The following is a 27,331-nucleotide window of genomic DNA, read 5'->3' as shown; positions in this document are numbered from 1 at the left end:
TCCGGTCCACCATTGACTGGACGCAGCCAGCGTTCGGTGCTCAACCCTAGCCACTGTGCCGTCTGACAGCTCGACCGGACGTAGCCTTTCAGCATCCGGTCGCTGAGTGACCCAGCATCCGGTCAGTAGACCGACGCCAACATCATTTCGACCAACTCCATTTCAACTCTAACTTCTTCACCCTTGCTCAAATGTGCGGACCACCAAGAATTTTGCATCCACCCAAACCCATCTCAACCCTGCAAACACCTTGTGCACATGTGTTAGCATATTTTCACAAATATTATCAAGGGTGTTAGCACTCCACTAGATCCTAAATGCATATGCAATGAGTTAGAGCATCTAGTGGCACTTTGATAACCGCATTCCGATACGAGTTTCACTCCTCTTAATAGTACGGCTATCTATCCTAAATGTGATCACACTCACTAAGTGTCTTGATCACTTAAAACAAAATGGCTCCTATATTTTATACCTTTGCCTTGAGCCTTTTGTTTTTCTCTTTCTTCTTTTCCAAGTTTAAGCACTTGACCATCACCATGCCATCACCATTGTCATGATCTTCGCCATTGCTTCATCACTTGGAGTAGTGCTACCTATCTCATAATCATCTTGATAAACTAGGTTAGCACTTAGGGTTTCATCAATTAACCAAAACCAAACTAGAGCTTTCAACGGGGGCCCTAAGGAAAGTTGGACTTGCAAGGAGACCGAATGCATAGCCACAGAACGATGGCTTAGATCCTAGGGAGGGGATATGTATGAAAACTAAGAATAACGTTTCTAAAACAAGAGACGCTTTATCCTACTAGTTTCGCTATCGCCTCCTCGATCTTTAGTGAAACCCGACCCCAGGGCTGATAAGGGTATATATATACCCTTTCTAAAATAGTTGTCGTGACCAAGTCTTTCTCACATTAAAACTCTAGAGGCAAGGTTTTGCGGAAACAAACGCCGAGAAAAATTGGTCGGACTGCAAAAAACCCACGCTCCAGCGGCTATGGCACTCTTGCTTACCAGCGTGACCAGAGTTTTCCACCCACACCTCGAGCTCTACTGGTCTTAACAACAGGAAGGGTCGAAATGCATTAACCTCTTTTTACACAAATTTTTTTTTTTGAGAAAGAACAATTTTGTTCAAACAAAATAACAAGCTTGTTTAAACGAAACACAAGGGTTGGAACTTGTCTGCTTATTACAAAAATGACCGCCCTACCTATTTAACTAACTAGCCCCTTCGGGGGAGAACTATGCCTTCTATCCTATCCACCAGGTCCTGCAAAAGGGGAGCCACCACCGTTTCCATCTCCTCCAGCTCGTGGACTTCATAACCAGGCGTGTAGCCATGGCTCATCACCTCTAGATTGATGATGTCCCCATAATGAGAACAAGCAATCACGAAGGACTGATTGACCCTAGCGTGAAGAGCATTCCTCTTGAGCTAGCGCACCCGAGCCATGATCTTAATGGCATGAGCCATGATCGAGCTGGTCCCCTTCGACCGCACCACCTAAAGGTCATCGCAAACCACTCCAAGGGCGGCGCTTAGGATACTGAGCTTGTCACTCTCCGCCAAAAGATTTTTCCTCACCTCAGCGAGATCCACATCTAGCCAGATAGTAATGCAGCCTCCAGCTTCCAAGCTTGGCCTAAAGGAAGCCGACCTTCTGCTACGCGTCATCACGCTCTTGGCACTGGCTGGTCATGCTCTCGAAAAACCTGGTCATGCTCCTAGCGAGCCGCACCGTGTTCTAAGTGGAGCCTCTCCATGGTTTGGATCAGCTCATCCCTCTCCTTGTGCATCTGAGTGACCACCGTGGCATCTAGGCTCACCCTTTTCTCTAGGGACACTGAGCTTCTCCTTGGCCCCCAGCCTCAGATCCATTTCTTTCTCAACCTTGCCCAGAAGGTCAAGGATCCGCTGGCGTGTTTTGGCGTCCTTCTGGAGCAACTCATCTGGCTCCTTCCTAACCTTGGTGGCTTCTTTGTCATCCTTCCCTGACCTCACTGACAGGGCCTCGAATGCCTTCTTGGTCTCGTCAGCATCTCGATGGGCCTCGGCCACCCACGACCAAAGATTGGCTGCTTCCTTGGTGAGGGGAGTCAGCTCGACCACCCTTTACTGGGCAGTAATGAGCTGAGCTATAACCTCCCCATGTATCCATGCGCCTCGATGAGGCGGTCCCTGGCTTCCTTCTATTGATGAAGGAACCAAGATTTCACCCGGCTACGAGCTATAAGGGACTACAGGGAGATGATGGTCAGAATACAAAACATACATAGAGGAAGAAAAGGGCAAGAAGCAGAACCAAACAATACTCGGCTAGAGGGAACAACAACGTCGCACAATGCGCCCGTGGCATGGTCCAAGGCCTCGAGCATGGACATGATCCCTACATCGAGGCTCTCCTACTCCATGCTCTCTACGGTGTTGTCAAGGGTAAAAAGCATCGATGCTGGATCCTATGGATCCATCCACTAGAGCATGGGCTCACCACGCGTGGGTGAGCCGCTACCCACTAACGTCAGGGTCAGGGATGACTCCCCGTCGGCCCTAAGCATCATCGACCCCTCTCATCATGACATCCCTGCCAGGATGCCCCGTCCAGTGATGGAAGGGGTTAGTGGTGTGGCCGTGAACCTCTCTCCTAGCACCACAACTCCTAGGGACCCCTTGGTCATGTCCCCTACATCCAGGCCCACGCCAGGCACCATCACTTGGGCCACTGATGGCATGGGTAGCACCAATGCCTTAGGCTATGCTGCGGTTATGCCCGGTTGTGACCCATCTATCATGACCACCTGCCACCTCCACCTATGTCGGCGGGGTCACTACCAACTGCATCGCGCCCGCCATGGTCGATGCCACAAGCACTGATCTGGTGAACTACGTGCCTGTTGTCCGTGATGGAGTTCAGGACCCCAAAGTGATGGACAATGTCAAGAAAGAATAGCATGGCTTGCTCGGACTTGATCATAGAGATCGGTCAAGCCTCTACCCACTTTGTAAACTTGTCTACTGGTGACAAGCAAGTGCGTATAGCCCCCTGGGTGCCCTCTTGAGAGGTCTGACCCGATCGAGCCCCCAGACCACTGAACGGCCATGTGATGGGGATCGTCTGGAGTGCTTGGGCCGGTAGGTGGGTCTAGTCGAGCATAGTATTGATACCCTTTCGCAAGTGCAGCACAATATGTTTAGTGTCGGCTACCGCTGGTCGACCAATAGAAGCCTTGTTGGAACGTGTTTCTGACCAGGGTTCTAGGCACGGCATGGTGACCATAAACCCCACCATGGATGTCGCTCAGCAACCGCTTCCCTTGTTCGATGGGGATGCAGCGCTGTAGGATCCTAGAATGGTTTCACTTGTAGAGCTTGTCCTCAATAAGGACAAAGGACTTGGTGCGATGCACGAGCTGCCATGCCTCCATCTTGTCCATCGGCAGCAACTCATAGAGGAGGTAGTCGAGGTAAGGCATCCTTTAGTTAGCCAAAGGGTAAGGCTCTGTCACTAGATCTTCCTCAAGCTCCATGACTTTAGGGTCGGATGGAGCCGACGGCTGGTTAGCCCCCAAGCCTAGGGCAGGCGGCCCATCACTAGCTTGTTCTAGCTTATCATAATGAATCGAGGGCTTGTACTGATCGCTGGCAAAGATGCCTGTCAGCACCTAGCTCTCAGCTAGATGCCATCTTTGCCAGCGCATCGGCTACCTTATTAAGACACCTCAGGATGTGATTGAGCTCAAGACCATTGAACTTGTCCTCTAGCTAGTGGACTTCCCAGCAATATGTAGTCATCTTGGCATTGTGGCAGCTTGATTCCTTCATGACTTGGTCGATGACTAGCTAGGAGTCACCCTGGATGTCGAGCCATCGGATACCTAGCTCGACAGCGATGCGTAGGCCATTGATGAGTGTCTCATACTTGGCCACATTATTGGAGGAGGGGAAATGGATGCGAACCATGTACATCATGCATACCCTGAGGGGCAAAACGAAGACCAGCCCTGTGCTGGCGCCTTTCTTCATCAGCAATCCATCAAAGTACATCGTCCAATACTCTTGGTCGATGACTACTGGCAGCATTTGGACCTCGATCCACTCTACAACTGAAATCAGCCAGCACTTGGGACTTGATGGCCGTCCAAGGGGCATATGAAATGCCTTGACCCATCAGCTCGAGTGCCCACTTCGTGATTCTTCTCAGTGGCATCCTAGTTTTGGAAGACCTCACCTGAGAGGGAAGGACGTCACGACTGTCATTGGATGTGACTCAAAGTAGTGACGCAACTTCTTCTTGGCGATAAGGACAGGCATACAGGAGCTTTTGGATTTGGGGGTAGCGGGTCTTGGAGTCGAACAAGACCTCGCTAATGAAGTACATGGGACGCTACACTTTGAGGGCGTGTCCCTCTTCTTCTCGCTCTACCACTAGGGCAGCGCTGACCACCTGCATGGTGGCCGTAATATAGAGCAGAAGCGGTTCTCGGTCGGTCAGAGGGACCAGGATCGAGGCCTTCGTTAGAAGCTGCTTGACTACATCAAGTGCCTCCTGGACCTCAGGCGTCCATTTGAAATGGTTGGCCTTCTTTAGAAGCCGATAGAGGGAGTAGACCTCATTCGCTGAGGCAGTGAGATAAAGCGACTGAGCACGGCTGAGGCACCCTGTAACTCGCTGTACCCCCTTTATGTTCTGAATCGGGCCCATCCTCATGATGGCTAAGATCTTCTCTAGGTTTGCTTCGATGCCACGCTTGGAGATGATAAAACCTAGCAGCATACCCCTTGGGACCCAAAAACGCACTTCTTGGGGTTGAGCATAATGTTGTTTGCTTGGAGTTTCGCAAAGGTCTGCTCTAGGTCGGCTATGACCTAGTCAGCCCATTTGGACTTGACCATGATGTCATCCACATAGGCCTCAATGGTTCACCCGATGAGGTCTCCGAAACATTTGAGCATACAACGCTGGTATGTAGCCCCCATGTTTTTTAGATCGAACGGCATTGTGACAAAGAAGAATGATCCGAATGGGTGATGAAAAATGTCATGAGCTGGTCAGACTCTTTCATCATGATCTGATGGTACTCGGAGTATGCATGGAAGCAAAGGGTTTTACACCCTAAGGTCGAGTCGACTACTTGGTGAATGTGTGGCAAAGGAAATAGATCCTTTGGACATGCTTTGTTGAGTACCCATGTAATCAATACACATTCTCCATTTCCCACTCCAATTTTGTACAAGAATGGGATTGGCTAACCACTTGGGGTGGTATACTTCCTTGATGAACCCGGTCGCCAAAAGCTTCGCAATCTCCTCACCGATGGCCCTACGCTTCCCCTCGTCGAAGCGATGCAAGCGTTGCTTCATTGACTTGGAGCCTGGCCTGATCCTCAAGGCATGCTTAGCAACTTCTCTCAAAATGCCTGGCATGTTCAAGGGTTTTCACACATAAGATGTCTCTGTTGGCGCGGAGGAAGTCGACAAGCGCGCTTTCTTATTCAGAGGAAAGTGTGGTGCCAATGCGCACACTTTACCCTTGGAGCTGCTAGGGTCTATGAGGACCTCCTTAGCGCCCTCCATAGGCTCAAAAGACCTAGGCCGACTACTTGGGGTCAGGTGCTTCTTCAACGACCTCCTTCCTGACGGTCGCAAGCTCTTTGGAGGCGACGATCGTCGTGGACATGTTCGCAGCACTTGACCTTGCACTCATAGGTGCACTGGAAGGAGGTGCAGATGGTGATGACCCACACGGACCCAACATCTTTAGCTTTAGATTGGTGTAGTTGGGGATGGCCATGAACTTCGCATAGCATGGACATCCTAGGATGGCGTGGTAGGTTCCATGGAACCCGACTACCTCGAATGTAAGGGTCTCCATCCTATAATTGGATGGATCTCCAAAGGTGACGGGCAGATCAATCTACTCGAGTGGCACAGCCAGCTTTCTAGGCATGATGCCATGGAAAGGTGCCCCAATTGACTGGACACACGCTCGGTCAATGCCCATGGCGTCGAGTGTTTTGGCGTACATGATATTGAGGCCTGCTACCTCCATCCATTAGTACCTTGGTGAGCCATTTTGTGCCGATGATTGGGTCAACCATGAAAGGATATCTCCCTAGCTATGGGACGCTCTCTGGGTGGTCAGGTCTGATCAAAGGTTATGGCGGATGCCGACCATCGGAGGAAGGAAGGCGCGGTTGGCTCGATCATATAGACCTCGCGGCACTGCAAGCTTCTAGGCGGCACTTGGAGTTGTAAGCCGCTGACCCTCTGAAGATCATGAGGCAGCCATCCAGCATCGAAAAGTCATCATCCTTCCCCTCGGTGTCGTCTATGGCTGGCTTAGGGGCCCCCCTATTCTCCCCCTTGTTGGAGCCTCTGGGACAAAAATCACTTCATGAGGCCATAGTCCTTGTATAGATGCTTGATGGGGAAGGCATGGTTCGGGCATGAGCGAGTCAAAGTGGTTTGGGGTACCCTTAGTGGTGTTCCGACCCCTCTTGCGGTCGGTGGCGGCCACGAGCGAGCCCTCGCGTCGCTGCTTGTTCTTCTTCTTGCTAGGACGGTTGGAGGCACCTTCGTGGGTGTCCTTGTCTTGCTTCGCCTTGCCCATGAGGCAGTCGAAGATCGCTCTGACCACCTCCTCATCCGAGGCGTGGCTGGTGGCGATGTTGAGGAGCTCCTTGGTGGTTCACGGGCCCTTACATCCTAGCTTATGGACCAGGGACTCAGCAGGTGGTCCTAGATAGGAAAGCTCCTATGATGTCGACGTTGGCGACATTGGGTAGCTCATTGCACTACCAGGAGAAGCGCCGAATGTACCCACAAAGGGTTTTCCCTAGCCTTCTATCGATAGTTTTTGAGATCCCATGGGTTCCCTAAGACGCAGCGTAGGTGCTCTAGAAGTTTCCCACAAAGATCTCTTTTAGGTCCGCCCAACTTTGGATTCTGTTGGGCAGAAGATGTTCCAACCACGTTCGTGCTGAATCAGCCATGAACAATGGAAGGTTGCGGATAATGAAATCATCATTATCCGCTCCATCGACTTGGCAAGCAAGCCGATAATCCTCGAACCACAGTCCGGGGTTTATTTCCCTAGAGTATTTCGAGATGTTGATCAGTGGTCAGTACCGTGGTGGGAAAGCGATGTTGAGGATGTGTCGGACGAAGGCCTATGGTCTTGGTAAGTCAGGGCTCGGGCTTCGGTCCTCACCACTATCGTAGCGTTTGCCACGATGAGGGTAGTAGCCGTGGCTAGCCCCCTCCCTCATATCACCACGGGCACACCTATGGGCATCAAGGTTGTCGCGCGTATCACGGTGGCAGCCAAGACGCTCATGCACCAGGACCGCAGTGCGCAACCTGTCCCCTTGCGGCGCCTGCTGGACTAACATGTCCTTGTTGGGTCGCTCTGAGGGTGTGCAGTTGCCTGACGTCGAGCTTAAGTCATATGGACAATAAGCTCTTGGCCTGCTATGCCACCGCACGCTCGAGTAGCATGCGAATCTTGAGATGGGCTCGATGATCCTTGGGCGTCGTGGTCCTCGGATGCCCTCAGGAGCAAGGCTGCCAGCGGCAACGATGTTCTGGCTCGCTCGGGTGAAGTGTGGGAGGGCTTCGTCGTCCTCGATGATCGTTCGGTTCACAGTCACGGGCCATGGCGTGTGCACCCACCGTCTCCAGGGTGCTCGAGCTCCATGTGTTCCTGCTTGAGCTAGAGTTGTGCTTCCTCAAGCTCTTGATGTCGGGCCTTTAGTTGCTCCACCCATAGGTGAGGCGGGGCCCCTGCATACCCCTTGGCCTTCTCATCAAGGTCATTTGTTGGGGTAGCTTCTTCCTTGTGGATGCTTTCGACGTGTCCCTCGGGGGTACGTGCCATGAAACATTTATGAGAGGGGTGATGGCTCCTCCTGCTGGACTCCGAGCCGGAGGGCGACTCCGACTCTCCTACTGAGGAGGTCAGTGGAAAGATTTCATGATATATTCGGTCATCCCCACGAACTTGGCATTCGTAGGGGACCGAGGAGTGCGTTGCGCCACAAGGTGGCCAACGATCTCTGCGGCATTGCGCAGACCAAGCGAGAGGGGCCGTCGGGGCTCTTCGGATGAGGTATTCTAGAGAGAGCTATTCTCCTCTAGCAAGCTGTGTCATGAACGTTGGTGAACAAGATGGTGAGGTGGCCTAGGTCCTCCTGGGACGGTCGGGGTCCTAGGAAGGCGCCGAGCTGGTGCTCTAACCACCTGTAGTCGAAGCCGAGGAGCTGGTCGATCCTAGGGGCGTGGGCCTTCAGGTGCATTGAGCTGCAGCTCCTCAAGCACATCGGCGATCACGTTGAGGATCGGTGAAGTGAAGAGGTTGGACGGCGGCGGGAGCCTACGCTAACCCTCCCTCCATCGTGATGATGAAGTCTAGGTTCTCGAAGTGTACGTGCACGCCCGGGACCCAGCTGACACCGTGACTGGCCATCTGAGACCTAAAGTTGACGTCGAGACGCACAAAAGGCCTCTACCTGGCACGCCAACTGTCGGTGTTTCGAGTTACCACTGATGAGTGCATTTCTAATATTGCACGTTTGGGTCGGATGGTGTGCTTAGAGGACACGAGGTTTATACTGGTTCGAGCAAAAAGTCCCTACGTCCAGTTCATTACTGCTGCTCATGTTACTAGCACTGCAAGTTTGTAGTAGGGGGTACAAACGGGCGATAGAGGGAAAGGATCCCAAGTCTCTGGTGGAAAAGAGTAAACGGGTGCTGAGTAAGCCTGGGCAAAATACCCGATACCCATTACCCGTACCCGAATTACCCGAACCCGGACCCGAATTACCCGAACCCGAGGTACCCGATCCCAAATTCGGATAGCGATTTTGATTACCCGAAATTAGTTTGGGTAATTCGGGTAATATCCCCCGGTACCCAAACTACCCGAACTACCTAAAGATTTATTTTGTCTTTGTATTCATCATGTGTTGTTAGCTGAACCATTTAACTTATCACTTTATTAGAATATAATTCTCTCTATTTGAATGAGTGACTGTAATATATTATTCTCTACAAATTGCTATTGAAATTCTATACAAATTGCTGCTGAAATTATGTATAGATCGCTACTGAAATTTAGTGTAGTTTGTTGTTTTCTGTAAATTTGGGTATATCGGGTAATACCCGAACCCGAACCCGAATTATCGGGTACCCGAATTTGCGGGTAGTGTTTTTTCGGAGGTAATATCGGGTAGCAATTTTTATTACCCGAATTTTAAATTACCCGAATTACCCAACCCGAAAAAATCGGGTAACCCGAACGCCCAGGCTTAGTGCTGAGAGCTCAATCGATGCCCAGCCGTGTGTTCGTGTCCTTGTGTGTTTATCTTGTGTTGTGATCAGTTCGGGGTGATTCGATCGGTCCTCGATGGGTCGATCCTGTCCATGGGACGCCCTGCTTTCCCTTTTATAGGCCAAGGGAAAGCAGGGTTGCAGCGGAGGAAAAGAGAAGAATGAGAGGGAGAAGAAGTCTATTAGGATCACCGGGTCCTTCTCCTTCATGCGGGTCTTGCCGACCCTGTAGATGTTAATAGTGGCTGCTCCCCATCGTGGCCCTGTCCGTCACTGGCGCCACGCGTAGCCATCGTCTGTCGGTCATAGTATTCCATTCCGTCTCGGTGGACATCGTGATGAACTGACGCGTCTATCAGCGTTCGTACGATGGTTAGGCAGAACAGCACCGGCACGCCCGACGTTGTTCTTGATGTGAACCCTCAGGTATGGTCCATCGTGGCCACAGGTTACATCGGGGCATGCCGGTCTCTTCCTTGGTGTCAGAATTTTGACCCAGGCCCATACGCCTAACCTGGAGTGGTCGGCGGCGGCATGAGTCTTCGTCGGGCGAGACGGAGCCTGCGACCTCGAGGTCGGGCGAGGCGGAGCCCGCCCCTAGAGGTCGGACGAGGTGGGGCACGAACCCAAGGGTCGGGAGCGGCCAGGGTCGGGCGAGGCGGAGCACGCCTCCAGAGGTCGGGCGAGGCGAAGCTTGCGCGCCTAGGGGTCGGTTGGAGCTGTAGTCACGCTCTTGACTGGTCGGATGAATCAATGTTGATGGTTATTAGCTCCTCCTCTTCGGGTACCCTAGTATTAGTCCCCGACAAAGGTAGTGAGCATAACATGCCCACTGTTTATAAACAACTAATTCCCAAATCAAACGAGCTTCAAACTACTCGAAGAGCACCCCCAATTCTCAACTAAGTCATTCTTCTTCATTTAGATTGTTTGTAACCCAAAGATGAGAATAGATCATTCATGGCTTCATGCAAGTAGAAAGATAATGACATATAATGGGAGAGAACAATTTTTTCATACGTTCCACAGAGAATAGAATAACATAAATGTACCCAAATAAACAGGCCATTTGCAAGCATTCAGCATGTTCAGTTTCGGCTTATTCCGTCGTATCTGGCTTATAATCCATGGCTTGAACAGTGTTTTTCTCTCGTCACCAAACCAGTCAGCAGGTACTTTTAGCCATAGGCTTATAAGCCAATTCAGTCGAAACGAACAGGCTGATTATAATATGAATGTATATCATGCGATAAACATATTTACTGTATACAAAGAAAACAGAACTTTCTTATTAACAACAAAATAGCAGTACCGAAATTACAGATATCTATAGTACTACAGTAGTGGAGAGTACAGAGTAGTGCTCCAGTGCCAAAAGCATAATAGAACGAACCAACCAAATAAGAATCAAGCTGGCAGATCCTTGCCCGGTTACAGACCAGCAGCGGGCAGCGCAGCCAAGAAGGCACTGTAGGCCGAATCGAGGTCGAAGTTGAGCTGCCTGGCCTGCGTCTCGGTGAGCTCATCCGCGGCCCCCATCTTATGCAGCTTGCCGAGCCACTCGTTAACCTTGACCTTTCCCTCAAAGTCGGGCGGCAGCAGGGGGCCGAGCCTGGCCATGGATGTGGCGACGTCCTGCAGCAGGGGGCGGACCTGGTCGTTGGCAAGCATGTTGAGCTTGACGGCGTCCATGGCGGTGATGAAGGTCTGCACGCAGTGTGCGATGGCTGCGGCGGAGGCGGCGGTGGCGGCCGGCGCGGATGAGGCGGAGGCGGCGCGGAGCTCGACGGTGGCCGGGACGCCGGACTGGAGGAGGCGGTTGAGCGCGGCGGGGCAGTCGAGGCGGTACGCCTGGACGAAGCGCGTGACGGTGACGGCGCCGGCGAGCGAGGAGGAGAGGGAGTTGAACTGGGAGATGAGCTTGAGGCACTCCGCCTCGTAGTCGGCGGCTGAGACGAGGTCGCGGACGTAGGCCCGCTCCAGCTTCTCCGTGGCCTTGATGATCGCGTACAGGTCCGCGTAGCTCTCCAGGAGCTCCCGCTCGCGCTTGTCGTTCCACAGCTTCACCTCCATGGGCGCCGGCCGGGGATCCCTCCTTCCCTCCGGCGAGCGGATCGCGGGGGACTAGGGTTGCCGCGGTGCCCGTGATTTGGGGGAAGAGGAGAGAAGATCGGGGTAGGATGGATTTGGGAATTGTGAAGAAGCGCGAGGGGGTTACGTGTAAACTGGACTAGTGGAGAGATTTTGAAACGGATTGGACGACGACTACGCGTTTGTTCTGCCTTCCTCTGAAGCGATCGCTCTACGCAAAACAAACGCAACGCCAATTGCACGGCAGTTTCTGTTCGAGGTCTATAGCGCACGAAAAGTCAAAACATACGTCCATGCTAGTTGTAGTCGTAGCTAGTCGAAACACGCGAAAAGTCGAAAAGTCGAAGCATAAGGCAGTAAGGCACATTTATACAGGACGTTTCTGCTTTGAGATCGATCTATTGCTAGGTAAGAAACTGAACGCAATACTTCTCTGCCAGACCAAAAAAAAAAAGATCTATACAAATTTTGATTGTATAAGCAGATGTGAATCACTTCTTGATTTCTGGGAGTAAAAAAAAACACTCTCAACATTACTGCTCAATATTCAATTCTCACCAGAATCACTGCAGAATCAATCCCCACCACAAATTTGTTGCCAACATGCAAAGAGCATCACCCTTCAATTATCCACAACGACCATCCCCGTACCTCGGAAATGTCACATGATATAACACCAAAACTTCCTAGGACGCATTATGGAGCCTTAATTCCTCTATTAGGGATATAGGGTTGGGTTAATCTCCATGGGATTTGAAATGGGGGCGGGGAGTTCATGGGGGCAGGGACAGGGAACAATCCCCTGTCCCCATGTACCTGCCTAGTGAAGCGTCTTACTCTGAATTAGGCCCTTGGCTATTAAAATCCTACTAAAAGATTAACGCATAGCCAAAGTAAGATGCTTGGCCAGGTAGGATGTACTGGATGCAAATAATGCCTGATGGATGCCTAGGCATCTACACAAGAGTTTACCACGAGAATCAAGATACAACAAAGAATTAACTAAAACAACATCATCCGGTAGCGATTTAAACCCAGTAGGAATTTCTCTCTTTACAATATGAAGGAATAATAGAAAAAAAAAACATCGAGACTGAATGCCATATCACAACCCTACAGGCAAGGAAAGTTTAGAAAAAAGATCTTTCGAACGTAAGAAAAACACAGAAAGCGAAACAATGAGGCTAAACCAACATATAGTTTCCTTTAAAACTCCTTTGGATTAGTCTAATCCAATGAATTCAAATGAACTATCGGAAAGTATTCCTTAGTTTCATAGGGTCCCATGGGATTTTTTCCGATATGAATTGAATTCTCCAAAATAACTATGTTTTTTCTCCGTTCCAAACAAGTTCTCTAGATATTTCATCTTCTTCTCACTCCTCACTGTTTTATTTGGTTTGTGGAATGGAACAAGTTGATCCATCACCACTCATTCCTTACAAGCTAATAATTAGTATATGCATAAGAAATGGGGTTGATTCTATCAAAATTCGTAGGATTAACTCATGATACATCACTTCATGAAGCATAAGTTGACTCCACCAACCAAACACACAATTCATGATGAGTAATGTTAAACACCAACCAAGTGTTTTATCCCTCTCCAACACCCGACTCCCTCTCCCCGACGCACACGTGCTCGGCGGTCCTCCCCACGCGGCTCCTTCCTCTCTCCCCTTCGGCGGCGGGGGGTCCTAGCGGCGTCGGTGCTGACCAGGTAGGCCGGTTCCTCCTCCTCCTCCTCCTGGATTTGTGTCCATCGGAGACAAAGACAATGTCAGCGGTGGCTAGGGGTTCCAACGAGCCTCTTCCCTCTTTTTTCTCCAACTCCGGCGGCTATAGAAGGGGTCGACCAGGGGGAGGCAAGCAGGCTAGATAGTGAGGATGGTGGCCATGCGGTTTAGGGCCTTGGCGATGGTAGCGGGGGCCGGGTCTGGTCGAGGCGGGGGAGTTTCGCTGGAGTTGAAGAAGATAACGGTAGTGGGGGAGGAGGGAGGGGAAGATGAAGGCTGCCGCGGGTGCGGTAGGGTCTCGCCGGAGCTCCGACGAGACCCTACCGTGCCGCGGCGGGGGCGGGGGCGACAACGGCGACAGTGCATCGTGAGGAGGAAGAAAAGAGCCATGAGCCGTTGGATGACCAAATCGGTCTAAAAATCTGGTGTTTTGGGGCCTCAAACGCCCGAGTGCTCCCTTGACAGACTCTTCGTGATTTTGTCCATTTTGGTGCAGGAACTCTACAAAGCTCGCTGCCAATCGATTGGAATCGTTGGACACTGTGCGCCACGCCGCCACGACCACGTGCTGCTCCAGTAACCATGATATGCTCTTCTTTCTCTGTTTTGTTGGCACGTTGCTTGGAGACTGAAGAATACTGTCAGCAAGATCCATGAACACTGAACAGTACCGCATCACAAATCAACCCTTGTGCAGCTACGCCATGTGCAACTTTTTCACAACAAGCATCTAGGAGCATATGCAGCACGTACAATCTTGTTTACCGGGGTTGCTTGATTGAGTTATACCGGGCCTGCAACTAGCGCACAGATTCTACCCTTGACGCCCAAAAGGCCGCCAAAGTAATGGCAGCGAGAAAGCTAGCATGCAGACAGGATAGGATGGGCCGGGTCTGACTCCATCCTCCCACAGCCCGAAACGTGTGGATTTGGAAGCCTTCGCATCCCGTACTGTCCACATAGCTGGACACTGATCAAACGGGCAAGCTAGGTAGCTATGCTACTACTCTAGAGTTTTTGCTCTTAAAAAACAAACAACTCTAGAGTTTTCTTTTGTTCAGACTCTAGAGCCTCGTGGCCTAGGCGTCGTTAGCGCTAGACGGCAAAATATGGGATACAAACATTTGAGATCATTTACAGAAGCATACTTCCGTCGCTTGACAATCTTTGCAACGACGCATATTGATAATATAATCTATATATACTTTGTTGCACAAGCTGAGTCAATAATTAGGATTTAGGGTTTAAGACTAGACTTTTTAAAGATCGATTAATCTAAACAAAATCTCAAACTATAACTTATGCGGCGCAGGGAATCGAGGCAAGCAAGGCAAACCAACCAAACAGCTAGTCGTGTCCAGCTTCTTGCTGGCTAGGTGACACAGTATCTAACAAGAGTACCAAGCACGCCCTTAGATGACGGCCTACTAAATATATAGTATTTAGAGCGGCCAAGGACCCCTGGTCGCATCTCTAAGGAACCTCAACACATTATATGGCCCAACAACTCAAAATAGGGTGATGCAACACCTAACAGATTTTGGATGCCCACTTATTTTGATATTTTCTAATAAACTCTGAGAATTTTTTGGTGTAAAACCATTGACATGGGAAAACATATCTTCTTAGCTTTGTGTTCGTATATAGAATGATAAGAATGGTGTCCTATTGTGTCTTGGGTGACGATTTTTAGCAGAGGTTGCTCCTGAAGTCTGAGATTGACTCAAACTTGATACAGATTGGCCCATGGCCCTCTACTTGGCTTGGATGCCCACACTGGCCTTCTAAGGAGGTGGCAAAGGGGGGCATCCTAGGACATCCTTGAGGTGTTCTCCACATGGTTGGAGCGTGCTCTAACTTGGGACTAAAATCCCAAAAGGTGATTACCAGGCACAAGACGACTTCATAGCAACCGATAGAAACAACAAAAAATCGGATGAAAGAGTTACGGTCTTACCAATAAAGTATTGTCGATTTGCTGACAAACCGAATGTTGAGCTTCAATGAGCTCGCTATTGGTATTTATTAATGTGTCACTTGTTTAAGTAGTCACCCTATGTTGTTGATATTCCTTAGCATCTTTTACTAAGTTGTCATCCCTAGTGTTGGTGCCAGAAATACTTGTTGGTACTACCTAGTATTACTACTAGAGTAGTTCTTTTATTAATTTATGTGACTAGGAAGAATATATATAAATGAAAGGAATCTATAAGCGCACAGATAATATACAATTGTAGCACTTTACCCGAGAGTATTCAAGGTATCGTTATTTACATTTTTACCACAGGGAAGGTCTGGCAAGGACATGTATTGATAACTTATGCTATTGATGGAGAAGTAAACCATAACCAATATTCTACTCACAACAAGGGTAAGTCAAAAGATAAATGTATATATGAATAGTGCATAATAACTAATCATTGATCACTTAGAGTACTCCTTTCTATGGCATTAGCATGGTTAAGTAGAATATTAGAGGAATAATTTCCTAAGTCATTCTTAATTACAAGTCAAAGCATACGATGATTAGTGCAATTACACCTAGTAATCATAGGCTAAGATCAACTTCATATCTAAACATAAGGGATATTACTAAGGAAGATTAAGAACAGAGCTTGTCTTCCTTCGTAACTAGATCCTACTTGTATATCTATATTCGGGTAGTGGACTACAAAGGACTCAACGGGAGTGTCACATCCACGATCTACCACATGGCCCAGTAATATAGGGTGTATCCATAGGTAAACAACGTATAAGCACTCATGCTTACACAATGTCGATCACTCACCCCGTGTACTTTTGGGGCAAGCGCTATATGAACTTATGCATGAACATTATGATAATCTAACTATACTAAGCATATAATCAAAGTAGACGATGAACATTATAACTAGGAATATGATAAATATGAACATGAATGTCATAACAATTGTAGCAAACATATAAAAGTAATTAGAGATACAAAAAAGAGGGGGTACAAGGTTTATACCAAACCACGCTCTTGACACGATCGGGAATCCAAGCGAAGCATGCTTGCCTCCCTTTAGACCTAGCATAACTAGCTATGCACTAGAATATGGTGGAGCTCTGAAGATGATTAGGGTTTCTATCTTCTCAAATGACTTATGCCTCAGGGGGTGGCAGGGGCTGGTATATATAGGCTAGAGCGTCAATCCTGAGCCCTCAGATCAAACCGACTTGAATAAGCGACGTAGATGCAATCTAGGAGGCGGTGGAGAACCGACATAACAACAGGGGGCTAACAGGTGGGCCCCAAGGGTCGGTCGACCTATGGCCCCCACCTGGCGACGTCTCACCCTCCGCTTCGGTGTGGTGTCCTCTCGAGTCTTCTAAAACCTTCTGGGGTTGTTTTCATTGTGGATAAGCGTGCTTAATTCTGACATCTAGGTCCACCTTGACGGTTTTCTAGATAAACCCTGCAGAAAATATAGATTCACCAAAACTCATGGAATTTGTTAGTTTAAATCCCTAGACCTTTGTTGGTGATTATATTTATGCCCTTATGCATGTTATATTGATGGTTTATAATGGTTGTTAACTACCAGTCAACAAACTCTCTCAAGCTTAACCTTTGCTAGTCCCTTAGCAAAACTAAACTCAGTAAATGGATTAGGAGTTGCGTCGATGCTTTCACTCCTCAAAAGTACACATGCGTTCAAACAAGAACTCTCCTCTAGATTAGAACAAATTGATCTAACTTTTAAACTTACCCATATTACCTTCAACCATGGGGCTTTTTAGCCTTCACTTAGGTCTTGAGCAATTGAAAGACAGAACGATCAAGTCAAGCACTATGTCTCAAGTTCTTTGCTCAACCATTATTCCAGAGTTTTTATAGATTTTAGAAATAAAACTCAGAGCTTCTATTATATGACACTCTCAAGTCTCTCAATGTATGTGGTATTTGTGGATCCTCACCAAGGCAATAGTGATGTTATGCATGTCTCTTCCTATAACTGAGGTTTCATGTGGAGCTCATAGGAGTGGAAAAAGCATGAAAGAGCATACTTGCAATACATATATTATGAAGTCAAACCTCGGATTCCAAAGAGAGTTGAGTCATACTAATCAAATCAAGATGTGCATGTGTGTGGATGTATGGTGGATATATATGGTGGCTAACCTAATTCTACTATGCTCTTGAAAACATATCTCTCTTTTGAAACTTAGAAAAATACTTTCGCAAGAGGACATGGGCTATCTTATTTATCTTTTTTTTCAAGTGGACATCTGAGTACCCATTGTTTTAGGATAATCTCAGGACACTTGTCCATTTTTTTCTTCTCTTTTTTTATGCATAACTTTTGCATAGGCCCATGCTTCTTTTCTACAACAAAACTTTTGAGAGATAGCAACAAGAACTTAGAGCATTTATTTGGTGGATATCCTATCAAGAATATTTTTGGTGTTTACTCTGTGTGTAGGAGTGAAACATTTTTAGGTGCATCTAGATAGGAATGGCATGTTGTTGCGTCTACCCCCAATGTAGGAGTAGTGTATATGTGGGTGGTGTGTACGTGGTCTGGATTTTAAGAGCATGACAAACTCCTCATAAGGGTCAACAAAGCTTGACTAAACTCAATGCAAAATAAGCAGCACATATGAGGAAGTTTTTCTATTCTAAATAACATATATGGCTTTGGTAGGAATTCAAGCTTTGTCATATAAGAGCTCATCATGTAGGATTTTTATGTTTTTCAAAAGATAAATCTTCGGAACTGTAGTGTCACTTGGAACAAGATAAACATCAACTTAGACCTTCTCACATAATATCCGTCAATTATCTAGACTTAGATCAAGCATATGCTACCCATGAGTTTCAAGTTTAGAGTAAATTCTTATATCAAAATAGTCATATCCAAAACTTGGAAGAATTCAAGGTTGAAAACTAGGTGCTTGAAAGGAATTACAATAGAGCAACTATTCATCATTTCCATCGTTAGAGATTATCCTTAGAGTCCTTTTATTTATTCAGCTCTTAAAAATCAAACTTTAAAGAAATCTAGACACATACTTTTTATTTTGTTTTCTCACTTTTAAGATCACACCTTATAGAAATCTACTATAAAGATACATTTTTATTTTGTTTTTAGTTATGCATCTTTTATTATTATTATTAGCAACTATATAACAAACTTAAAAATAGCAAACAGAAAGAAATACTTAGCTAGATACATAGGGGATGCTTCTTCCCCAAGCTGGATATTGACGTGGTCAAACGTTGAAGTTGAGTGATCCTCCTCAGAGCAGTTTTGTCCGTTGATGTCCGTCTCATCCATGGTTGGAGCAAGATGTAGTCGACCAGGTGAACTTACCCTTGATCATATCATCCTGCAAAACACTAACAAGAACACCAAAACTCATAGAACGGATTAGGATAAAAGGGTTAACGATCAGCCGTCCGGATATTAGTCGTTCTTGAGGTTTAGAAATATTTCTTTTTAGCTAGATTTTACTAGGATGTCTATTTAATCCCCCTTTTATATATGCAGAAAATGAAATATAACTAAATATATGAATGGTATATTTATATATTTTTTATGCCACCACAATGAATAATTCCTTAGGCTTTTACACACTGAGAAAATTATTCACATGGGGCTTTAGGCTTTAGTGATGCAATGATGCAATTTTTATTTTCTTTTACTAATGCAATGCTAATGCAGAAGACTAAATATGCTTAAAAGTGAAAATAAATCATACAATACTGAAAAAGTAAATATGGATAACTACCGATGTTACCTCTTGGCGAGGGTTTAGGATTTTTAAGTCCTCCGGACAGGACTTTACTAGAGAAGAGTCATTTATTCTTCGGGTGCATCATCTAGTCTCGAAGATGGAGACCTTGATGGTTGCACCACAGATGATGTCACCTTTTCTTTCCATGCCCTACTTGGTCTGTGGACTTGACTTTGGCAGAGTAGGTTCATCTTTCACGGGTTCTTCAGGTTCTTCATCTTCCTCCCAACCATTATTTGGGAATTGATTCTTCCGGTGCTGGGATGATCGACGTCTCCTCCTAGAGCGGGTCTTCTTTGGCTGCTCATAAGTAGTGTAACTATTGAAATAACAGCGTACCTTTTCTCTAGGGAATTGGAAGTGGACTTGTCTAGATCCGACGTAGATGATCGCGTTGGTGGTGTTGAGGAACGGCCTTCCCAAGATGATAGGTGTATCGTCTTCTTCTTCACCCATGTCTAGAACCATGAAGTCAGTAGGGGGTAAACTGGTCGTGTATTCTTACCATGACATCTTTTGCTATTCCTTCCAGAAATTAGATTGATTGGTCTGCCATCTGTAATTGCATATATGTAGAGAACAAAGGTTCATCACCAAATAAGTATTCATACATTACCTTGGACATTATATTGACACCCGATCCAATGTCGCAGAAGGTCTTGTGAAATATTCTTTGTCCAATGGTACACTCGATTGTGGGTATGCCTAGATCATCCTTCTTAGCAAGGAATGGTGAAGCGAGGAGATGGTCGTACTCTGATCTAAGTGTGTTGATCATGTTGACTGATTCTTCTGGTGACTGCCTATCCTTGTTCTTCCTCCTTCTCAGATTGTTCTTCTTCTTGGTCATTGTTGTCTCCTCAGGCAGGTACAACATTTGTGGATGTCCAGAACATTGCAAGATGCGGTTCTTAAAAGAAAACTTCTCTTTTTATCCTTGATTGTGAAGCAGATCTTGACACTATCCACGTAGATGATGACTTTTGTGGTGCTTAGGAAAGGTTAGCCCAAGATAATGGGTGCCCTTACATCTCCATCTATTTCCAAAACCACAAAATCTATAGGAACATATAATTGTCCCACTCGAACAATGGTGTCTTTAAGAACTCCCTTAGAGTAGTAGAGTGACTGGTCTATAAGCTGCAAACGCATATTTATATACAATAAAGTATCTCCATTAATTTTATCATAGATTACCTTAGGCACGATGTTAACACTTGCTCCTAAGTCATAGACAACTTCTTAGAAAATGTGAGGTTCAATGGCGATGGAGATGACAGATCTTCCCGGATCGCTCTTCTTTTGAGGCAAGGAATAATCTATCCACCTTCCCATCGATGGTTGTATACAGTAATATGTTGCATTATGAATATCAACAAGATTTGCAGTTTCTAGATCTTTCGGTTGCCCTAGAATCTTATCTTGGGAACAATAGCAGCCAGCTAAGCTATTTGTGATTCTATCATTATTTTAAAGCTATGCTGGTTCTTAATGGTAGAGGAGCGGTTATCCATTTTATTACTCATATTTTCTAATATTCTATCATTGGAAGCTAATTTCCTAGATAAGCTCTCTATAATTTTAGCTTAGCTAGAAATTAATTCTCTCAAGGGTGGTTGATTAAAATTATTGAAATTATTACCTTGAGGGTTACCTTGGTAATTACTTTGGTAGTTCGGCCTCTGTTGCTGATTCCATCCTTGATTCTATTGAGGACGAAAGTAGTTGTTGTTGACAAAGTTTACATCCTCATGGGTTTTAGGACAATTGCTCCCTGAATGTCCTAGTGTTTCCACACTCTTCACACGTCATGCAGGGAATCATGAATGTGGCATGACTTCTTTCTTCTCATTGGCTCAATCTTCGAGCTTCTTCATGAGCAGGTCCATTTTAGCAGATAATCATGTCTACTTCCTTGAGTTGATGCTATACCTCCACCTCTCTTGCAGGTCTGAAGATGTGCTTCATTCCAACCTTGGTTGGAGGACCATCTTCTCCACTAAGAGCTTGTTGCAGCTGGTATGGTGAGTGATAGGAATGCACCTCTAGTAGCAGCATCCATAGTCTCACTGAGTATTATTGGTCAACCTGTGGTAGAAAGTCTGCATGAGTAGCCAATTCTCTATCCCATGATGAGGACATTCCGCAATGTAATCTTGAAAGCGTTCCCATGCCTCAGGGATAGATTCATCATGTTATTGTTGAAAGCTTGAGATTCTCCCACGTAGAGCATTGGTCTTGCCTGTGGGAAAGAACTATAGCAGAACCGCCTAATCTAATGCCCTCCCAAGAGTACTTGTCTTCCATTAGACACTAAGTACCCAAGAGAGTGCACTAAATCATGTTGTTCCATCGAGCACACCCCAAGGGAGAACTCGAAAATCCATATTTTTCCATCAGGATCATAAATAAGAGAATAAAGCTTACAACATTCTTAACCATTTCTTATATCACTTTATTACAACATTAGAATACTTAAACAAGTTGAATGCAATAGCGGGAATAAGATAGTTTGACATGTAAAAGAGTTTATACATTTTAGGTTTACATTTTTATCTTACAGCGAAGAACAACATATGATCAGAATTATAGCGGAAATAAAGCTTAATGGTGAATCATAAAACTTTTCTTCTAAAAACTTTTAGTGAGGGTTACAAATAAACACTACGGTCATGGCGTTGAAGAAATCCTCTCTGAGCCCATCAGGAGGTTTCCACACACAAAAGTCATCTACCATCCATCGGTCACCTGCAACAAGGGGAATAAAACCCTGAGTACTCGATTGTACTCAGCAAGACTTACCCGACATGAAGGAAAATAAAAGACTCCAAGGATATGCAAGGCTTATTTGGCTTGTGGGTTATTGCATCTGCAAGAAGCATTACTAAACTTGCGTCCTTATATTAAATTTTATTAGCAGTCATCATTAGTTCATTAACTATCCATTCTATGTAAGCATCTATGCTACTTTCAAGTAGGTGGTAAGCAATCAGAACTATTTTATCACCGTTCAAGTTTCAATTCTTACTACGGTGCTAGACCATAGCCAAGTCGGTACCATCTCACAGAAACGGTGATTCACAAATCAATGTATCCCAGCTGGGTACTCTAAAACACACGCCCCATTTGTACCCTAGGCACAAACGAGATCAACCCATTTCACTCCTATCGAGGGGTCTAGGTCCTCTATCCAAACTTGGTCTCCAAGCCCCCACACTTGAGACCCGGTCTCAGCATGGTGCTTAGACCTTCACCTTTCCCCGTCTCTAATCAGTTGGTCCAGAAAGAGCCAAAACCCACGACAAGAGCGCAATGAGCCTTCCCGCTCCCATAAGCAAGTATGTGCTTAGGATAATAAGTCTGTGACCTGACTACCATCCACAGCAACGGACGGTCCTCAATCGACACAGGCGGAACAACTGCAATCCGAGCCTTGCTCGAATGCCTAACCAAGTCTAGATCCAAAGTACCATTATGTCTGGTGTCCAATTATACTCCATATATATTCCATGTGATAGTAATATAATAACAACAATAATATCTTTCCTATCTCTCACGAGTGATAGGTAATCACTTGACTTCTACCAGATCCTAAAGCATAGCAATCTACACGATCCTAACCTACTAGTGAGACTCAAAGGATAAGGATATATATATGCAAGTGGTTTTCATTCAACTCCTTAAAACTTAATGCATAAGCATAAAATAAATGTAGAATAATAGGGGTTATGCACCGGGGCTTGTCGAGGCAAGAGATAACCAAGGATTAGCATTCCATCGTGGTAACACTGATCACCAAGGCACCATCTTTTCTGCTACTCCGGTCGACTCCACGATCCATCGTTGTTCCTATTATAATATACGTAGATGCAACGCAGAAAACATAATTAACCCATGGCAACCACAACTCTAAGAACATGATTACGCCTAGCAAGCTAACGAGCTAGCTCTAACGACTAGCGTACTAGGCTACGTATCCACGTCGTCGGGTAAGGCTTTAGTTTCCAGAAAAATAGTTTTAGTCCTACAATCCCAATGTGTTTTGGCATTCTTATTGATTAAATTTATATATTCGAACTAGGGCTCATTTAGCTACCTTAGCAATTTAATTATTATGGAGCTACAAAAATTACAGTGAGCATCTAATAATGTTAAGAATTTTTTGTAAAAAATCCAGAGCCAACACTACTACCAATTCCTCACTAATAATTCCTACAAGTTGACGTTTTAACAATATTAAGTGCTTCCAATTATTTAGATTACTCTTGAAATTTCCATGAAACTACATAAACAAAATACACTAACAAGTAGATAATGATTTTAGGAACTAAACAAAATTGGTCTCATAATTTTTGGTCAACTACAAAAATTTCTATTGAATTTACAAGTTTGGTTTTAGAAACTAATTTAGGAAATGCTTTAGAAAAGAAAAGGGTTGGTGGTGACTTAATCGGCCCAGCGGCCCAGCGCGGGTGCGGCCACGCGCGCATCGTGATGGCCCAAGACCTGATGGCTCACGCACACTTGCGTTTTGCAAAAGAACCCTAGGATTAACCGGTTATTACACGGCGCCTCTGATCACTATTGCACAAGAGACGTGTTTTAAATTAAGGACCTTGGAACATGTTACCTTCGCAAGGGGGTAGTCCCCAGCGTACCCGCGCATGACAACATGGCACACTGGCGGCAACATCGGTTACACCGAGCGAGCTAGACCCGCTGCGACAGGAATAAAGGGCCGACCATCATCTACGGCTAAACCCTCAAGCATGGATGGCGGTTGGGAACTCAACGGCGTACTGTTGGGAGCGGCAGCGGCGAGCGGCTAGCCACGTGGCAGCGTGCCTATTTCCGATGAACCTACGCACTCTCAGAAGGGTAGTAGGTGATAGAGAAGCATCAGTAGCTCACCGTGGTGCACTCTCCAATGACGGTTGAAACATGGGAGCACTAGGGTGGTCTAGGCCACGTGCGACCGAGCTAGGTGGCGGCTCTTCGAGCGTGGCACTATCATGTCACCGCACCCACGAACAAGAAACCAAACCAATCTATCACAAGCACTAGCTAGAGTGGATCAACAGAGTCCAGAAACTGCCACCAATTAGGTTCTTTCCCCACGGATTGGGACTTACCCCCGATCCATTGGCTGCGGCGACGCCCAGGGCCGACGATGAGCAAAATGCTAAATTGGTGATCGGTAGCACTTGACCGGGCATGGGAAGATGGGATGCCTAGTTGCCTTCTTATGCCACCTAATGGTATGAGGAATCAAACTGTGAAGCCCTAAGCTAGGAGAATTGGAGGGAGGAAAGGCGGAGTTCTAGCCATGGTCTTGCCATGGAGAGTGCGCCCGAGCATGGGCGAGCGGATTAAGATGGGCGGCTCCATTTGATGGTGGTAGCTCGAACACGTGCACACAGGTTATGGTTCATAGGCTTTGGTGCGACGCGCTTGAATGGAGCAGCAAGACCCGAGCGGGGGCTCACCGGCATTGGCTAGCGGGCAAGGTAGGGAAACATCTCGTCACCACAGTGACCGGGGTCATCGACCTAGGCGCAGCGGCAGCGGCACACATCTAGAGACTCGACGCGGTAGGTAGGATGAAAGTGGGGTTGAGCGCCATGACAAGCAAGGCGGTGACAGTCGTAGCTCCACTACGACCCTACACACGGCTCGGTGGCTGGTGTTGGCATGCCACACACCGTGGCCGGGTGGACCAGACCACTGCCAGTCGGGTTGGGCTATGCAAGACTTGGGCGCAGCGCGGCATAGGCCTGGCGCACGCGTGGGCCGACGACCACGGCGTGGTCACGACATGACCCCGGCACCACCATGCTGTGCTCGCGGTGACCGCAAACCCAGTCTGAACGGCTGCCCTAGGTGACATGCACACATTTCAAAGCATAGCAAAAGTCACTAATGATCATAGTTGAGGTTCAACTAACTCCCCTATCGTAAAGTCCTTATTGCCAATGACCTAGCAACGCCATCGCCATGACCAGAGGACCACCAGGGAAGGAGGTAGATGGATGCCAATGTGAGCTTGTCGCTCTGAACATCAGTTCACGAACGGAGCACCAATGACACCACTTTGACACGTTTTAACGAGGTTCGGGTAATTTTTACAAGGGTATCGTGACACCCAACACCACTACCACCTAAGCCATGCTCAAGTACTCACTTAGAGGCAACCAACAGTACAAGAACATGAAGTTAGTGTTTAAACAATTTGGTTAGAATTTGAGTGTCAAAACGACATTGTCTACTATCATTTCCAGACTTAGAAGAGGGCAAAGTTCAGTTAGAATTAACAACCATTAGCACTTTTTGTTGCAATTTTTAATATGTCTAAACCTTATTAATTTCAACCAATGAATATTTCACTCAATAGCCCATACTACATACTAACCCATAGGATCAAAACATTTAAGCACATTTTAACTATTTTGCTCAATATAATTAACCAAAAATGACGTTCGTAACCAAAGTTCAATTTCTTAGTCGATTCAACGGAAAGTTCTAGTTTAAATATTGGATTCGATTTTTAGCTCCCCAAACCCTAGTTAACAATATTCACTTCCCAAAATTAAAGTTGTATTCTTATCTACACTATCTGCTCACCATTTTTACATAAGCACTATACATACGTTATATTTTGTTTTTGTTTATAGAAATTGTTTTTCGTTTCCTGTGTGTTTTAACTTGTTAAAATTCAAAAACTCATTTGGCTAGATTCTCCGAGGCCTTAACCTAGGTGCTAAGAAGGTTCATAACACCAGAGGTGTTATAAGAACTTTGCTAGAAAGGCAGTAGATCAGTTATCCCATGTAGTATTTCTATCTTTGTTGGCATAGAACCATTGCTTTGCCTTCCCCAAGAGTGAGAATGGGAAGAGGCGAAGTAGTGTGGCATCTTGGGTTACTCCTTTAATGGTGAAAGTGCTATAGATCTCTAGGAAGTGTTGGCGATGTGCACTTGCATCTTCATGTGCCTTTCCACAAAACTGGCTTACTTGTACCATGTTGATGAGGGCTGGCTTGAGCTCAAATCCATTATCTCCAACATTGATTGTTGGTCCGGTTCAGATGTTGGTTGTAGTTGGAGCAGAGAATTTACAGAGAGTCTTATTAGCCATACCTTTAAATTCTGGTGTTAAGCTTCGCCTTATCTAGTTGTCTTCTGACGCTAAAGTTGAAACTTTCTTGAGTTTAGTCTTAGTTCTCTTAAGTAATGCTTTTAGATCATCAACGTAGTTTGTCGAAAGGTCAAAACTGGTCATACATTACCCTACATAAGATACAAAAGTAGACAAAACAAGGATAAGCTTGTTTGAGCAGAGGTCAATGGTTATCTCAATCACATTAATAAGTATAAGTTTATCAATACTTCATTTGCCTAGCTACCTTCCCCGGCAACGGCGCCAAAAATGCTTGTTGATATTTATTAACGTGTCACTTGTTTTAAGTAGTCACCCAATGTTGTTGACATTCCTTAGCATCTTTTACTAAGTTGTCATCCCTAGTGTTGGTGCCAGAAATGCTTGTTGGTACTACCTAGTATTACTACTAGAGTAGTTTTTTATTAATTTATGTGACTAGGAAGAATATATATAAATAAAAGAAATCTGCAAGCGCATAGATAATATACCATTGTAGCACTTTACCGGAGAGTCTTCTAGGTATCGTTATTTATATTTTTACCACAGGGAAGGTCTGGCAAGGACATGTATTGATAACTTATGCTATTGATGGAGAAGTAAACCATAACCAATATTCTACTCACAACAGGGGTAAGTCAAGAGATAAATGTATATATGAATAGTGCATAATAACTAATCATTGATCACTCAGAGTAATCATTTCTATGGCATTAGCATGGTTAAGTAGAATATTAGAGGAATAATTCCTTAGTCATTCTTAATTACAAGTCAAAGCATACGATGATTAGTGCAATTACACCTAGTAATCATGGTTAAGATCAACTTCATATCTAAACATAAGGGATATTACTAAGGAAGTTTAAGAACAGAGCTTGTCTTCCTTCATAACTAGATCCTACTTGTATACCTATATTCGGGGAGTGGACTACAAAGAACTCAAAGGGAGTTCACATCCACGATCTACCACATGGCCCAAAATATAGGGTGTATCCGTAGGTAAACAACGTATAAACACCATACTTACACAATGTCGACCACTCACCCTATGTACTTTGGGGCAAGCGCTATACAAACTTATGTATGAACATGATGATAATCTAACTATACTAAGCATATAATCAAAGTAGACGATGAACATTATAACTAGGAATATGATAAATATGAACATGAATGTCATAACAATTGTAGCAAACATATAAAAGTAATGAGAGATATAAAAGAGAGGGGGTATAAAGATTATACCAAACCACGCTC

At 45.9% G+C, this 27,331-nt stretch overlaps 1 protein-coding gene and 1 non-coding gene across 2 annotated transcripts; one reads left to right on the top strand and one right to left on the bottom strand.

Annotated features, from left to right (window-relative positions):
• Nucleotides 1–10,598: 10,598 nt before the first annotated feature.
• LOC136456680 (vacuolar protein sorting-associated protein 28 homolog 1-like) lies at nucleotides 10,599–11,621 on the bottom strand. Its single transcript, XM_066456618.1, has one exon. The coding sequence runs from the start codon at nucleotides 11,402–11,404 to the stop codon at nucleotides 10,763–10,765; it is 642 nt and encodes a 213-aa protein (XP_066312715.1). The 5' UTR covers nucleotides 11,405–11,621; the 3' UTR covers nucleotides 10,599–10,762.
• A 9,421-nt stretch (nucleotides 11,622–21,042) lies between these two features.
• On the top strand, nucleotides 21,043–21,151 carry LOC136462167 (small nucleolar RNA R71). Its single transcript, XR_010760685.1, has one exon. It is a non-coding gene; the product is annotated as a small nucleolar RNA R71 (small nucleolar RNA).
• Nucleotides 21,152–27,331: the final 6,180 nt, after the last annotated feature.

The sequence above is a fragment of the Miscanthus floridulus genome, chromosome 6 (assembly GCF_019320115.1).
Source record: "Miscanthus floridulus cultivar M001 chromosome 6, ASM1932011v1, whole genome shotgun sequence".
Lineage (NCBI taxonomy): Eukaryota > Viridiplantae > Streptophyta > Magnoliopsida > Poales > Poaceae > Miscanthus > Miscanthus floridulus.
This window is presented reverse-complemented; position numbering and strand designations above follow the sequence as displayed.